The sequence below is a fragment of the Dama dama genome, chromosome 20, assembly GCF_033118175.1.
Source record: "Dama dama isolate Ldn47 chromosome 20, ASM3311817v1, whole genome shotgun sequence".
Taxonomy (NCBI): domain Eukaryota; kingdom Metazoa; phylum Chordata; class Mammalia; order Artiodactyla; family Cervidae; genus Dama; species Dama dama.
The window spans coordinates 65,762,834-65,778,464 of NC_083700.1; the positions used below are offsets into that span (position 1 = coordinate 65,762,834).

The 15,631-nt window shown below is 35.3% G+C and overlaps 1 protein-coding gene across 3 annotated transcripts in view; it reads left to right on the forward strand.

The window, feature by feature from the left end:
• PIGK (phosphatidylinositol glycan anchor biosynthesis class K) overlaps positions 1–15,631 on the forward strand; it is a 130,389-nt gene that overhangs the window by 27,235 nt on the left and 87,523 nt on the right. For 2 of the 3 annotated variants that reach the window (XM_061121598.1, XM_061121599.1), the window contains exons 4-8: positions 3,568–3,703; positions 5,408–5,519; positions 7,363–7,459; positions 11,073–11,190; positions 11,402–11,512. In XM_061121598.1, coding sequence (XP_060977581.1) covers positions 3,568–3,703; positions 5,408–5,519; positions 7,363–7,459; positions 11,073–11,190; positions 11,402–11,512 — 574 coding nt within the window. The remainder of the gene's footprint in view (positions 1–3,567; positions 3,704–5,407; positions 5,520–7,362; positions 7,460–11,072; positions 11,191–11,401; positions 11,513–15,631) is intronic. The other variant, XM_061121600.1, reaches the window with a different exon arrangement.

Below are 15,631 nucleotides of genomic sequence, written 5' to 3' on the forward strand. Positions count from 1 at the left end.
ATCTGATTATTCTGAACAGTAAACATAGCCTAGAAGTTATGAATTGCATTTCGTGCAAATTCTTCTGTGAGCAAATGTTTTCTGTATCATCAAATTATATTGTTGTGTGGATGTCAAAATACAGAAAAAAATGAAATGTAGAACCAGGCCTGAAGTTATCTCTTTCTCCTGTTAAATACATCAGCAGTCATTTGAAGTGGAGTGAGGTTGCTTTGTTGTGTCTTGACTCTTTGCAACTCCATGGATTGTAGCTTGCCAGGCTCCTCTGTCAAGGGATTTTCCAGGTAAGAATTCTTGAGTGGGTTGCCATTTCCTTCTCCAGGGGATCTTCCCGACCCAGGGATTGAACCCCGGTCTCCCGCACTGCAGGCAGACTCTTTACCGTCTGAGCCACCAGGGAAGCCAGCAGTCATTTAGTTTTAGCAAAATAGTATCATCCTTCAAATAGTGTTCTTAGAGTATTATTAGTTTGGTAGATTTGTTAGAATCTAATTTATAATTTTGTGTTCATTTGTAGTTTTATAAACCTAAGAAAGCATATTAAAAATCAGAGAACGTCATTTTACTGACAAAGGTCCATGTCGTTAAAGCTTTGATTTTTCTAGTAGTCAGGTATGGATGTGAAAGTTGGACCTTAAAGAAGGCTGAGAGCTGAAGAATTGATGCTTTTGAACTGTGATGCTGAAGAAGACTCTTGAGAGTCCCTGGGACTACAGGGAGATCAGAGCAGTCAATCCTCAAGGAAGTGAGCCCTGAATATAATGAATATTGGAAGGATTGATGCCGAAGCTGAAGCTCCAATACTTTGGCCACCTGATGCGAAGAGCTGACTCATTGGGAAAGACCCCGATGCTGGGAAAGATTGAAGACAAAAGGAGAAGAGGGTAGCAGAGGATAAGATGGTTGGATGGCATCACTGACTCAATGGACATGAATTTGAGCAAACTCTGGGAGATAGTGAAGGACAGGGAAGCCTGGTGTGTTGTAGTCCATGAGGTTGCAGAGGTATGACTTAGTGACTGACAATAATAACAACAAATAATTTTATAAGAAATATAAACCTAAGGAGTTTAGTTTCATTATATAGTTAAGTATCATATATATAAATGGAGGCTTCCCAGGTGGCGCTAGTGGTAAAGAACTTGCCTGCCAATGCAGGAGACATGAGAGATGCGGGTTCTGTCCCTGAGTTGGGAAGATCCCCTGGAGAAGGAAATGGCAACCCACTCCAGTATTCTTGCCTGGAGAACTCCATGGACAGAGGAGCCTGGTGGGCTACAGTCCATGGGGTTGCAAAGAGTCAGATATGACTGAATGACTAACACTTCACTTTCATATATAAATGATTTGACACTTGGACCCAGTCAGATTTTTTTTCCTCCAGACAAGAGTTCTGAACATTTCTTAACTTTTAGAAATAATGCATTAGAATATATGGTTGAATTTGTAAACTTTTGAAATGCAGTCTCTTTTCTGTCCTGTTTTTCATATATTGTCTCCAGATACCATGATTTTTTATGATATATTGATTATGTTAACCAAAGGTTATAATACTTACATTGAAGCTCAAAATTATCTATCAGAAAAGTGTTGATTGAATTTATAATTTTATGCTGAAGTGATTACTTCTTTATGAAATTGACATTTAATTTCAAGGAATGAATTTAACCTTCAACCGAAAACATGGCCTAAAGGAATAATCTTATATTGAGATTTATAGGTCAACTCATTTTTGTTTAATAGTAGTTGTATAACAAAAAAGGTATGATTGCTAATAACTTAATATAAATCATTTTAAGTTATTAAAATGAGAAGATATATTTTCCATTTTAAGAGCAATAACTTTAACCATTTTGTGAGAATGAATCAGTAACAGCTGAAGATCTGATCTTTGAATGTGGCAGGGTTGGAACCCTTTCAAAATAGAAACTTAGCCAGTTTTTAAGAAAAATCACAATGTTTCAGTTCTGAACTTTAATGTATTTGGAACATATGCGGAAGAACATTTTCTTCTTGCTGTCTCCTGCCAGACTAATTATGTATGCCATATTAATTTTTCCCTTATGTTTGGGAAGCTCAAGTATATGGTAGAATAAAGAATTGCCTGATTCATGTTCACTCGTTTTAGTGGGAAGATCAAGATGACAAGCATTTAAGAGACACATTGTAATTTTCTCTCAAAGAAAATTCACACAAAAAATGAAAATGTTTCATTCACTCAGTTAGTGTTTCTTGAATGTCTACTATATGCCAGGCTGTATTCCTAAGCCTGAGTGATACAGCAGTGAAGGACAGAAAAAGCCCCTGTCCTCAGAGAAGTGCTCATATTCTAATAGGGGTGGTGATGGGAAATGATTTCAGATTTGTAAATGACCTGTATAAAAGAAAACGTGTAGTGAGAACAAAGCACTTTAGCTAAGATTGGAATGATAGGAATATTTGGGAGGAAAGAAGTCTAAATTTGGTCAGTAGCCCCTGAATTGGAAAAGTCTTAGCATGTTCCTGAATAGTGTGGAAGGAGCATAGTGAGCATGGCTGTTAGGGGTGAAGTTAGAGAGAGAGAGAGAGCGAGAGATCCCATTAAGCCTTGCAGACCATGTAAGGAGTTTCTGTTTTCCTCTGATTATAATGGGGAGTCCTTGAAAGATTTTAAGTGAGAAAGTTTAACAATTTGACTTGTTTAAGGAAGGGCTCTTTGGTGGCTCTAAGGAGAACGAACCATAGGAAGATGGGAGTGGAAGCAGGAAGCCAGATGGGAGCTATTCCAGCATCTAGTCCAGCATCAGCTAGAGAGATGGTGGCTGATTTCAGGGGGATGGAGTGGAGCCAGTGAAGAATGATTGCACTGGAGATGTGTTCCTGTGGTACAGAGACTGCACTTGCTGATGGATTGTATGTTTTCATACTAAAGCATTTGAGATTCTGAAAAGTAAAATTTTTGGACTATCACAGTTTAACTCTGTAAGTCTTGAGAGTCTCAGATATTACTAAAATTAAAAGTAATGTTTGGGGAGGACAGTGTTGCTCTTTCATCTTAGCTTCCTTTTGCTACATGGCATAAAGTATACTGTGTTGGAAAAAAAATTGAGTTAGTAACTCCCAGTTCTGTGGATAAGTTCATGCCAGATTGTTCTGATTTCTTTTCTTTAAAACTTACACTACATAGGGAAATATTTAAAAAAATTTTTTAATATAAGCACTTTTAAATATGTGCTCAATAATTGTTTGGGGTTATTTTTAATAAAGAATGAAAATAATTGCCACATGATATGAATAAAATATGGGCTTTGCAGGTGGTGCTAGTGATAAAGAACTCTCCTGCCAGTACAGGAGACAGACATGGGTTCCATTCCTGGGTTGGGAAGATCCTCTGGAGGGGAGGGCATGGCAACCCACTCCAGTATTCTTGCCTGGAGAATCCCAGGGACAGAGAAACCTGGAGGGCTGCAGTCCATAGGGTCACAAAGAGTTGGACGCTACTGAAGGCTTAGCACATGTATAAAGTATATCTTTTTAACTTTTTGATTTTATCAAAATAGTATATTTACTAAAATTTTCTTTTCCTAGCCACATTGTTCTGATGCTTGCAGATGATATGGCATGCAACCCTAGAAATCCTAAACCAGCTACAGTGTATAGTCACAAGAATATGGAACTGAATGTGTATGGAGATGATGTAGAAGTGGATTATAGAAGTTATGAGGTAAAATGTTTAATGTGGCAACATTTTTGAAATGAAGCTTTCACTTTTAAGTTCTAACAGAGTGGTAGAATGAAATAATCTTATTTTTTTTCTTTAAACTTTGTACGGTTGTCACTGTAGCCTTGACAACCTGCAGTTTCTGGAATTCATATTAAGGAAACAATTTATGAGTAAAAGTATCACAGCATGAAAATTTCATATATATATCTAGGATAGAACAACTCTATCTTGGCTTCTGTATTATTTTATTGAGGTTTAGTGTATCAACTTCCTTTTATTACTATAGTATATTCTTTGTTTTTCATATTTGATCTAAAATTTCAAGTTTTATATTTTCAGTAAATATATTACTTATGGAAATATTAAAATGACTGATACTACTTAAAGGTAACCACTTTTAATATGCCTCTAGTGTTTTTATGCACATATGATTAAAAATAAGTTAAAAAAAAATGACACTGTACTCTATTTTCTGCCTTTGAAACTTTATTTTAAATTTAATAGTGTCTTTAGCATTTCAAGTCTTTTTTGATAAAGTCTTCCTCAGTAATCCTTCTCCATTCACTAAGCCTACCAAAGTAAGACACAGTTTCCCATGTTCCCAGACCTGTTTTGAAGAAATTAATATCTTTTCCCAGGCTGTAAGTTCCTTAAGGACGTGTATCTTCTGTATCTTATACCTAGCGGGTTCTTACAGCCCTCTGAAGGCACTCAGAAATGTTTGTTCAACACTTAAATGTTTGTGAATGTTGGACTTTTTCTTGTTCTTTTTTGGTCCTTGTAAAATGTAGACCAAGTACTTCCCTTCTTTGTTAGCCAACAAGAAGTCCTCTTAAAAGAAACACCATTTTGGTGTCTTCTGAGAAAATGTAAACCAAATAACTTACACATACACTCACAGACACACACTCATAGACACTTACATACTTACCTAGGGAAGAGTTGAACAAGAAAGCTGGGTTGATTTTCTGCTTTTGAAATTTAGATCTGTGTAATATAACTTGAAATTAGCATCATACTTCCAAGAACTTAAATATCTTTCAAAGCATCCTGGAGATGCAGAAATTCCTGGTTGGAAAATCTGGCTTGCAGTGTTATGAATTTTTTTACATAATAAAGTTACCGCTAAGGAAATTTAAGTAACAAAATGCATTAAAGAATTAAAGATGTATAATATCAGGGTTATTTATGGATCTATCCTTATGGTTTTATTTTTATGATTTATTATGGACCTGTCTTTTGTTGTTGATCTAGAATTGACTAAGTAGGTATTTTTGACTGTAATTAATTGTAATTGACTGTATTAAGTGCAGTAGTTATAATATTGGTGAATTTGTTTATATTTCTATATTTTATATCTTCCCAAAGAACTGCCTGTGAAGACAGATTAATAATCTATTTTCAGTTTTTGGCAATACTTTGTATAGCATTTGAACTTTTAAAATTTATAATTAGCTTAGTTTTACCCAAACTAGTTTTTTGTTGGTTTTTTGTATTTTGTAAAGAATGGAAACAAAGTTATTTTGAAGTGTATATTTAAATAAATATATTTTAATTGAATTATATTTCTCTTTTTAAGTTTTATTTTTAATTTATGCTGAGTAATACATAGAGAAAAAAGAAGGAAAGTTTTTAAAAGTAGGAAAAACAATTGATAGGTTTACCCAAGTTCTGTTTCATCTGATTTCTAATTTTTTTCCTCAGGTAACTGTGGAGAATTTTTTACGGGTGTTAACTGGGAGGATTCCATCTAGCACGCCTCGATCAAAACGTCTTCTTTCTGATGATCGGAGCAATATTCTTATTTATATGACAGGTAATTTTTCAATTTAAATATTTAATGATAGAATATGCTGACTTTTTTTCAAAAAGGAATTTTCATGGAAGGAAATTTAAATACCTTAAATTATTTTTGGCTAAAATAGTTTGTTATGAAGTTCTCTTTTCTCATGATATATAACAACTTGAAGTGATATTTGAAAACAGTATATTACTTATCAGATGATGATAAAACAGGGGCAGAATGGTTTTTAGATGTCACACAGCAAGAGAGTGACTCTTAGTTAGTGGTTTACTTTTCTTTATCATGGGGCATTTATTTATACCTTTAAAAATTCAGTCAATTTATAAACTTTATAAATTAACCTTGCAGAGTTAATGAAGTCAGGAAACTTCATTTTCGTCTACCTGACATGTACAAGAAATTTTCACTCTTCTGTGGCAAATAAGATGAAGTATAGTCTTGTAGCTTGGCTTTATTTGATGTACTAAGCAAAAGGTTTTATTTATATTTCCTCCCTCATTAGACACAAGTGTATAGCAGGGCACTCCCACCCTAGTCAGACACTTATTGCAGTGCACAACCCATAAGTCATATGTGAGAGCCCTGAAAATCAGCACCAAAATCTTCAGGTTGTGAGAATGAAATGAATTAATATACACAATGATTAAGAATATTGTGTGGTGTATAGTAAATCTCAATAAACAATACCTATTGCCATTTTTTATCATTATATTATCATAATTACAAGCCTTCCTATTACATAGGCTGCCAAACTTTTTCTGAGTCTGTTGGTTTGGGAGAAATTCCAGTGTTAAAGATTGAACTGGCAAACCATGGCCCATAGAAGGGCTGCCTGTTTACAAAATAAAGTTTTATTTGAACACAGTTGCATCTATTTGTTTTATATATTCTCAGAATATATAAATTTGTTTTAAACATTGTCAAAATATATGGCAGAGTCCAGTAGTTGCAGCAGAGATCAAATGACTCACAAGCCTAAAACATTTACTACTTGGCTGTTTACAGAAAAAGTTTGCCAGAGTGGTGAGTGCCCTGCTATAGAGTTGTGTCTAATGAGGGAGGAAATATTTTTTATCCCACAAAGGCATATACTAACCACGGTTAAGCTCATAGGACTGCTTATATTCTGAAGGGGCACTGAGATAGATTTTTCTACTTTGATAGGCAGTGGGAAGTACCTTTTAATATTTGCACAAAAGGCCTATATTGGCATGCTAATGATGGTCTTACTCATACATTTCTTACTTTACAGCTGAGGAAGCTGTGGCATAGACATGTTATTTGCCTAAGGTAACACAGTCATTAAGCGGTAAAGCTAACGTTTGTATCCAGACAGAGAGCATGGCTCTCTCATGCATTTTGAATGTCATGATATTCTGGTCAGCTCTCATAGCACAGTGGCTGATGGTTATAAAAATGTAATTTTTTAGGTGAAAACTGCATTTCCTAGAGTTACAACATTTCAAGTGTACACTGTGAACAGTGCTAGCTTACTAAGGGACGAGCTAGTGTCTTCAACTCTTTTCTCACCAAAAGTGTTTGCCTGGTATTTGAGAAATGTTTATCTGTGGAAACTCATTTCTGACATAATAATGGAACCAGTGAAAAAGTATAAATATGCTTTTATAAAACTGAATGATAAGAAAGCTCTTAAATATATATCTACTATATTTTACACAGTCTATCATTCTGTTTAATTGGTATAGTAGAAAAATTAAGTACTTTTAACCATAGAGTATATAATAACAAGTGATATTAAAATATTGCCATGAATGAAGTGAATGTTAATATCTAGATGTTTGCAGTTTGCATTTAAAAAAAGTGTCTGTTTGATCTTTCTGACCCTTCCTATAAGGACATGGTGGAAATGGTTTCTTGAAATTTCAAGATTCTGAAGAAATTACCAACATAGAACTTGCAGATGCTTTTGAACAAATGTGGCAGAAAAGACGGTAATAAATGACTACTTTTCATAAGATAAATTAGTACCCAATTTTTCCATGGTTAGTAGATTTACAAATCTTGTGAGATTTAAACTTATTTTTATGTTACTTCTTCTAACTTTAGATTTATGTTTCTTGTTTCTATTGAACTGAATTATATTTTCTTTTTTTTTTTTTTTTAGCAATTACACACTATAGCAGTAGTTTTATTATATTTTAGAGAAGTATGAACTGAATTCTTTTTAAAGGAAAAATTTAGATTTCTTAAAGAGCATGGAAAAAAGTTCACCTTTTAAGATCATTTCTCTTATTATTTTTCATCCTTTTTGAAGAAAATAAGATTCCTAATAACCAAGTGCCCCATTATTTAGGGGGATTGTGAACATACATTTATTTCTTATCTTGTATTTATTCTTACTTTTTGCACATTCTTGGACTCTTCATGTGATGACAACATATTATTTCTTCTTTGGGGAAAATGCTGAAATATTAGTATAAAATTTGTAGCAGCTCACATTAGCAATGATATATTATTAGTAATCTGTGGTAAGCATTCTTTTAGTTGAAAGTTGTTATGTGGACTTAAGTGAATTTAAATGAGCAGTTGAACATACAGATGGCTAATAAGCACGTGAAAAAAATCCTCATTATCACTAAATATTAGAGAAATGCAGATCAAAACTACAGTGAGATATCACCTCAACACCAGTCAAAATGGCCATCATCAAAAAATCTACAAACCATAAATGCTGAAGAGGATGTGGAGAAAAGGAAACCCTCTTGCACTGTTGGTGGGAACCTAAATGGTTATAGTCATTATGGAGAACAGTATGGAGATTTCGTAAAAACTGGGAACAAAACTACCATTTGACCAATCCCACTACTGGGCATATACCCTGAGAAAACGACAATTCTAAATTCCTGGGTTGGGATTCCTGGGTTGGGAATATCTGTGGGAGAAGGGATAGGCTACCTACTCCAGTATTCTTGGGCTTCCCTTGTGGCTCAGCAAAGAATCCGCCTGCAATGTGGGAGACCTGAGTTTAATCCATGGGTTGGGAGATCCCCTGGAGAAGGGAAAGGCTACCCACTCCAGTATTCTGGCCTGGAGAATTCCATGGACTATACAGTCCATGGGGTCACAAAGAGTCAGACATGACTGAGCGACTTTTACTTACCCCAGTGTTCATTGCAGCACTGTTTACAACAGCCAGGACATGGTAACAACCTAAATATCCATCAATGAATGAAAGGATAAAGAAGCTGTGGTACGTATATATACAATGGAGTATTATTACTCAGTCATAAAAAGGAACAGACTTGAGTGAGTTCTAGTGAGGTGGATGAACTTAAAGCCTGTTATACAGAGTGAAGTAAGTCAGAAAGAAAAAAGCAAATATTCCATATTAGTACATATATATGGAATCTAGAAAAATGGTACCGATGAATGTATTTGTGGGGCAGCAATAGAAATGCAGACATAAAGAATGGATTTGTGGACACAGCGGGGGAAGGAGAGGGTGGGACAAATTGAGAGAGTAGACTGAAGCATAATCACTACCATATGTAAAGTAGATAGCTAGTGGGAATTTGCTCTGTGACACTGAGATCTCAACCAGGTGCTCTGACAGCCTAGACAGGTGGGATGGGATGGGAGGGGGGAAGGAGGTTAAAAAGAGAGAGGACATTTGTATACCTATGGCTGATTCATGTCACTGTAATGCAGAAACCAATACAACATTGTAAAGCAATTGTCTTCCAATTAAAAATCAATTAAAAAAATAAAGTATCAGTTGAATTGCTTTTAACTTGGTTGTGCTCAACAAATGCTTACGGTTTACCTTCTAAACATATGGCACAGAGGGGAATAGGATGCTTACTGTGCCTTCAAAGTGTTTAAAATCTGGTAGAAAACAGAAATATGTACACAGCTATGCTACAAATTAAATATTCTAAATACTGGATTATAAGCATAAGGAGAATGTATAGAAGTATTGAGACAGCTTTTGCTTGGTAGTGATTTTATCTTATTCATAGCTATGTTTATTGAATGTATACTAGGCACTGGCACTGTGTTGCCATGTGTTGTTGTTCTGTTTAATGTTAATAACTCCATGAGGCAGATACATTATGATTCTCATTCTTACAAGTGTCTAAATTGAGCACAGTTTAAATAACTTGCCAAACTTTGCACAGCTCTTAAGTGCTCATGCTAGGATTCACATCCAAGTGGTCCTGTCCCAAAGCTTACTCTCTTAATTGTTTTATTCTACTGCCTCTCGTAACTTTAGATGGTCCTGATCCCCAGAAGTATCCACAGATTTTTGTCTCAGAACAAATGTGTCATATTCATTGTACCTTCTATCATCTGCTTAGATATCATTCGTGCTTTCTTTTTGGGTGTAGTGTTAGCTGTTTACCTAGATTCAGTATCTGAGAAAATATTATCTGCTTTCTATTTTCATCTTCATCAGCCAGGCAGCTCATTCTAAAATGTAGAGCTGATTATGTTATTCTTTCACTTTAAAAAAGCCTTTGATGGCTTCTTCAGATTTATAGGATAAGATCCAAACTTCACACGGGATACTTTACAGATTGGCCCTATTTTGGTGGCTCAGATGGTAAAGAATCTGCCTGCAGTGCTGGAGACCCAGGTTCAATCCATGGGTCAGGAAGATCCCCTGGAGAAGGGAATGGCAACCCACTCCAGTATTCTTGTCTCGAAAATTCCATGGACAGAGGAGCCTGGCAGGCTACAGTCCATTGGGTCACAGAGTCAGACACGATTGAGCAAGTAGCACACTACCTTTTTGAAACTAATTTCTCTCCATTTTACCAAATTAATTCTAAATCTGAACTGCACCATACTATTCCTTTACCCCAAACATTGATAGTTTTTATGTTTAGGTGCCTTAATATAGGCTTTTTCCTCTGCTGGAATGTGCTGTTCCTTTCTTTGTTAAAGAACATTCATCTCTCACTGCTCTTGCCAGACACATCGCCTTTCTGTGACCTGCCTTTCCCTCTGTTTCTTTCTCAGTGTTCTTGGAACATTTGTGACTTTGTTAGACTCTACGTTTGTGAGGGCAGGGACTGTATTGCATCCCCAGCTTAGTGTCAGGCATGCTGTAGGCCCTCAATAACATTTGTAATACTCATTATATTCTGATTCAGTTACATGTTTACGTGTCTGTCTTCTAGTTAGATTTTGAGATCTTTGAGTATGGTGACTGTCATATATATATATGTGTGTGTGTATTTTTTTTTTTCCTAAAACTAGCTCAGTTTCTAGGACTATGTGAGTGCCAGAGAAGTGCTTTTTGTTTTGAACATTTTTTTCGGACTCTGAGTTGTATGTCATAGATAAGGGAAGGGAAGAGAGTTTGGGCAGCCACTTTGTTGTACAACCACTGCACTCTGTTGACGTGGTTTCCCCAGATATGATTATACCTTTAAATTTTCTAGTATGGATATGTATTTGGAATTCTATTGAAAAATCTCAAATTTTTAGCTGATGAAATGATTAAGATATGACTTAAATATCTTATGAAAGTATAAAATATTAATCAATGTATGATTAACAGCATGATTCATGTCAAAGATACTATCACTTTTCTTTCAGATACAATGAGCTACTATTTATTATTGATACTTGTCAAGGAGCATCCATGTATGAGAGATTTTATTCTCCTAACATAATGGCTTTAGCTAGTAGCCAAGTGGGAGAAGATTCTCTTTCGGTAGGTACATTTTTTTTTTCTCCTGTTTGTAAATGGCATTGTTGGATTATGTAGCTATTTCTGAAATTACTTATGTGCCTTATAAATATATGTTATTTCGTATTCTTAGACTTTATATCTTAGATGGAAATTTTGATCATATTTTAAATATTTTGTTTTAATGATCATCTCTCTTACTAGACATGTACTTTTTTCTTTTGCTTTTTCATAGCATCAACCTGATCCTGCAGTTGGAGTCCATCTTATGGATAGATACACGTTTTATGTCTTAGAATTTTTGGAGGAAATTAATCCAGCTAGCCAAACTAATATGAATGACCTTGTAAGTGTTTGCTGATTTGATTTTAGCACAATAGCTGTGCTAACTTCCCTCGTACTTTTAGGGTACTCTTCCTTATGCTGAATGATGCAAAAGCAGTTTCTAAGAGGGAATTTCTTTGTAATATTGGCCTGCCTCAAGAAGCAAGAAAATTCTCAACCATCTAACTTTACATTTCAAAGGACTAGAAAAAGAAGAACAAAGCCCAAAGTTAGTAGAAGGAAAGAAATAATAAAGATCAGAGCAGAAATAAGTGAAATAACAGCTAAAAAGGCAATAGAAAAGATTGATGAAACTAAGAGCTGGTTCTTTGAAAAGATAAACAAATCAGCAAATCTTTAGCCAGACAGACTTATTAAGAAAAAAAGAGCCCAGGTAAATAAAATCAGAAAAGAAAGCAATCAGTATCACAGAAATACAGAAGATCATAAGAGAACATTATGAATAGTTATATGCCAACAAATTAGACAGCCTAAAAGAAATGTATAAATTTCTAGAAACATGCAGTCTTCCAAGAGTAAATCATGAGAAATTAGAAAATCTGAATAGATCAATTACTAGTAATGAAATTGAATTAGTATTCCACCCCCCTCCCCACCAAATGCCAGCAAACAGAAGTCCAGATCTAGGTGGCTTCACAGGTGATTCTGCCAAACATTTAAAGAAGTTTAATACCCATCCTTCTCAAATTATTCAAAATAACAAAAACAAAATTGAAGAAGAAAGAACACTTCCAAAGTCACTTTATGAGGCCAGCATCACCCTGACACCAAAACAAAAGAATTGATACTACAAGAAAAGAAAATTACAACCCAATATCCCTGATGACTGTAGATGCAAAAATCCTCAACAAAATACTAGTAAACCAAATCCAACAATACTTTAAAAAGGATCATGCAGCATGATCAAGTGGGATTCATTCCAGGGATGCAAGGATGCTTTAACATTCGCAAATCAATTATGTGATGCACTGCATTACCGAAATGACTGATAAAAATCATATGATCATTTCAGTAGATGCAGAAAAAGCATTTTACAGAATTCAGCATCCATTTATGATAAAAACTCTTAGCAAAGTGGGTGTAGAGAGAATATCCCTCAGTATAGTAAAGGCCATATATGACAGATCTGTAGCTAACATACTCAGTGATGAAAAGCTGAGAGAAAGCTTTTTCCTCTAAGATCAAGAACAAGACAAGGATGCCCACTCTTGCTGCTTTTATTCAATATAATATTGGAAGTCCTAGCCACAGAAATTAGACAAGGAAAGAAGTAAAAGGCATCCAAATTGGAAAGAAGTAAAATTGTCTCTAATTGCAGGTGATGTTTTATAGAAATCCCTGGAGTCTCCACCAAAATACCATTAGAACTAAAGTTGTAGAATACAAAAATTTTGCCATTCAGTAAAGTTGTAAGATTAATATACAAAGGTTGATTGAATTTCTACACACTAATGAACTATTAGAAAGAGAAATAATTAAAGCAATCCCCCTTACAATTGCATCAAAAAGAATTAAACACCTAAAGATAAATTTAGCCAAGGAAGTGAAAGACTTGTATTCTGAAAACTCTTAAATACTGATGAAAGAAATGGATGATGACACAATTAAGGAGAATAAATCCATGATTCTGATTTAGAAGAATTAATATTGTTAAAATGTTCCAAAATCCAAAGCAATCTACAGATTTCATGTAGTCCCTATCTGTATCCCAAAGGCATTTTTTTTTTAATAGAACTTGAATAGCTAATCCTAAAATTTGTGTGGAACTGCAAAAGACCCCACCCTAGTAGCTAAAGTAACGTTGAGAAAAAAGAGCAAAGTTGGACATGTCACACTCCCTGAATCCAAAAAACTATGCTGCTAAGCAATAATAGTCAAAACAAGTGTGGTACTGGGAGCCCTCTTATAGTTGCTTGATGGGATGCTGTCTGCCCATGATGAATCATCTAATAAAGCCCAATACATTTTCAAATTTACTTCATTGAATTTTAGTTTTTAACAGGTGGTAGCAATGAGATTTGAAGTGAACTTCTAATGGCTTTCAGGGACAGCAGGAAACACAGGCATGGCGCCCTGTGAACTCTTTTGAGTTAGTTGTCTTTCTTGTTCTTTCCGAGGGCCATTGGTAAGTTCCTTTTGGTTGAGCTCCATACTTTGTATCTTTGAGCTCATGATCTAATTGGCTTTCCACAGTTCATTAGTCTCTTGATTCTGTCTCTAGATTCCATATTGGGAACTGTGTTGGTTTGATATCTATCTCCCCATCTGGAATCCTTTCCTAGATTCCCTGCTGAGAATGACTTGTGACAGCTGCAGCTTTCCTTTTGCTTGGCATCAGTCTGCAGTCCCCGTTCTTTGAGGTCTGCTGATTCAGACCTTTCTTCAGTCTCTATTTTCTTTTTTGAGTTACTGTGCATTTCTTTTAATGTGCACCTGAAGTAAAGGCCATGTTCATGGCAGTCTCAGAAGCCAAAAGGCTGCAAAGATTTGTGGGTACAGGTCAGACATTTTAAAGTTGATAGAATGGTCATCGCCTAACCCAGGGATGCCCATGTTAGGATAAGTTGGTCACAGAATGGGTTAGACTGACATCTCGGTCACTTGCCAACCTCAAGAAAACTGTGCAACAGATACACTGTGAAATACCCCATCATTCCCAACCCCACCACAAGTCCCTTTAGGTATTAGTTTGGCTCTGAGAAAACCAAAGGTCTGGCTAAAAGAAATGTGATCATTTATGTCCAAATAGTTGAGCACACTGTCTTCCAGCACACCTACTTATTTTAAGAGTTATGAATCCTGGAAGCTGCAATTATTTAGCAAAATGACAAAGCTTTACTAAAATCAACCTAGAATTATGTTAGGAAGAATGTCCTAACACAATAAGGTCACTTAATAAGTACCCTTAAAAACAAGGGTTCCCAAGTCAAACAAACCAAATGGAATATACCTGACTTAATTAGTAAGCAGAAGTCTCCAAAAGCTTTCAGAATTTCAAAATAATTCACTAGAAGGGTCCTTGCAGAAGTCTAATGAAAAATTAAACCTAGAAAAGATATTTAAAACAATGCCTCAGCCTCCCCAATTTCACCTTCTTGGGGGTTCATTATCAAAACTGGCCCAGAGAGATCAGTGTTTCAGTTGTGAACAACTGGGACACTGGAAAAGAAATTGTTTTTAAGGGCTTATGCAAATTTTCCAACATCAACTAAAATGGCCCCATATGGGCCCCTTGCAAAGTTGGTGAAACAGGGATTTTTTGGGTAAAGTGCTAAATTATTTCCTTAAACATTTAGAGGAACTGAAAATACTCAACACCTAGTAAGAATTTATTTTGCCTTATACCCTAAGCTAGATATACCCAGAGGGAAACAGCCCAGCAACAGGTGGGTGGATGTCATTCCTTTTTGTGAGTCCCAAAACCTCTTCTGTTCATCTCAAAGTACTTTTAGATATTGGGACTTTGGAGACGGAATTGTTCTGCACTTAATCTGTGTCTTTGTGATACAGATTTCCTATTCCCATCTTCTTTGAGACTTAATATCCATTCTTTGAAATGCAGTTGTTTCTCATCAAAAAAAAAAAGTCGGGGGGAGGGGAGAAATATTTGGAGATTGGGCAGATAAAAAAATCTTAGATGTGTATTTCACTAATATTGATAGCTATAAGATCTCTGCATCTGTGTGTATCAACATATTTATGTTGTAGATATGCATGTGTATGTGTAACCTCTGGATGGTACTGCAAAATTATTTTGTAAAAGAGCTTTATTTAGTTAGTTTGACCTCAAGCTCATAAACATTGGGCATTCTGAAATTCTCAGAAATGGTAACAGAAACTAACTGAAATGCTTTTCATAATTATGTGATCTAAAATATTTTTAGCGAATAAAAGTTAGTTTAAGGTTGTTGGTTAAAACAAACATCTCTTTAGAATTATCTAGGCTTGCAAGAGAAATAACTGGGTATGATGTATGCCTAAGTAATCTAAATAATTGTTAAGAGCAAGTAAGTAAATATGTTGTTTAATTGCTCTTTTGTGACTCCGTGGACTGTAGCCCACCTGGCTGCTCTGTCCCTGGGATTTCCCAGGCAAGAATACTGGAAAGGGTTGTCATTTC